General features: G+C 38.4%; 1 protein-coding gene across 1 annotated transcript; it reads right to left on the bottom strand.

The window, feature by feature from the left end:
* Window positions 1–6: 6 nt before the first annotated feature.
* Window positions 7–1,177, bottom strand: LOC108745298 (peroxiredoxin-like). Its single transcript, XM_018485401.1, has 3 exons — window positions 982–1,177; window positions 565–788; window positions 7–489 (listed from the first exon to the last, which is right to left on the bottom strand). Exons 1-3 carry the CDS (start codon window positions 1,024–1,026, stop codon window positions 30–32), a joined length of 729 nt encoding a protein of 242 aa, XP_018340903.1. The 5' UTR covers window positions 1,027–1,177; the 3' UTR covers window positions 7–29.
* Between the last annotated feature and the right edge of the window lie 25 nt (window positions 1,178–1,202).

The raw sequence follows: 1,202 nt of genomic DNA, 5'->3' as shown, positions 1-1,202 counted from the left end.
CCCCTGAACAAAATCCTCTAAATGCATGCTTAATTAACCGATTCGAAATATTTTTTGCTATCTTTTGGATTTGGTTTAATGGTTTTGGAATCTGGCTGCCAATTTGCAGGACATACCTCACCATGTTTCTCAACAAACTGGAAAGCTTTTATCAATCTCAATGTCTCTTCGACGCTTCTGCCAACCGGAAGATCATTGACACAAAACTGTCGAAGAACTCCTTCCTTGTCTATGATGAAAAGACCTCTGAGAGCAATTCCTGAATCTTGTAACAAAACGTTGTATTTGGTTGATACGGTCTTTTTGAAATCGCTCAAAAGAGGATAGCCTAAATCTCCTCCAAGACCACCTTGCTTCCTTGGAGTATTAATCCATGCTAAGTGGCTAAAGTGCGAATCTGTAGACACTCCGATCACTTGCGTATTCAAGGCTTCAAATTCTGAGATCTTTTCACTGAATGCAATTATCTCTGTCGGACAAACAAACGTACTGCAAATAAAATATAAAAATTAAATATTATACTAGACGTACATTAGAAATGATAATTGAGGTGAAATTACATACAAATCTAACGGGTAGAAAAACAAAACAACGTATTTCCCTTTGTAGTCGCTCAACTTGATTTCCTTGAAGTCACCTTTAACTACCGCAGTACCAGAAAAATCCGGAGCAGGTTTCTGGATTTGCGGTCCATCGCTGAATAATTTTGAACTCACTGTCAAATTACGGACACCTTTCGCCAACAATGTGTTGTCAGTTCTCACCAAAGAACTAGTTGCAGTGGCAATCTACAAACATAAAGATTGAATAAACAGATTAAAGCATGGAAGAAATCCACCACGGATTGAAGAAACAATAATAGTACTTTTGTTTGTATCAATATGTTAATGCAGTGCAGAATTAACCACACTTGCATGCAATGAGTCGGCAAAAAAGTTAGAGCTTAATCGAAACGTATGACAGGAATTCGGTAGCACTTACCAGTGTTCCACTTTGTGCGCGCAGCGAAGCAAATAATCGAAACATTGTGAGAACAGATAATACAAATTCGCTGTACAGTTGTTTGTAAAATTCGCAGAATCGGAGAACCGAAAACTAAATGTAACAAATTTCGCCAATCTCTCTCAGCGACACACGAGCATCGCAACCGGTAGAACCGGAATAAAAAGGTTATGAAACACTTTGAAAGAGAGAGAGAGAGA

The sequence above is a fragment of the Trachymyrmex septentrionalis genome, unplaced genomic scaffold (genome assembly GCF_001594115.1).
Source record: "Trachymyrmex septentrionalis isolate Tsep2-gDNA-1 unplaced genomic scaffold, Tsep1.0 C3573776, whole genome shotgun sequence".
NCBI lineage: Eukaryota > Metazoa > Arthropoda > Insecta > Hymenoptera > Formicidae > Trachymyrmex > Trachymyrmex septentrionalis.
Note: the sequence above shows the minus strand (reverse complement) of the source record. Positions and strands in the feature narration are given on the sequence as shown.

What these genes read in the sequence shown, in the direction of transcription:
- LOC108745298 (XM_018485401.1), bottom strand. Translation starts at nt 1,026, where the DNA reads ATGTTTCGATTATTTGCTTCGCTGCGCGCACAAAGTGGAACACTG. An exon ending in GCGCACAAAGTGGAACACTG is followed by an intron (nt 789 to 981) that starts GTAAGTGCTACC and finishes TTATGTTTGTAG; the next exon opens with ATTGCCACTGCAACTAGTTC. An exon ending in TTTTTCTACCCGTTAGATTT is followed by an intron (nt 490 to 564) that starts GTATGTAATTTC and finishes TTTTATTTGCAG; the next exon opens with TACGTTTGTTTGTCCGACAG.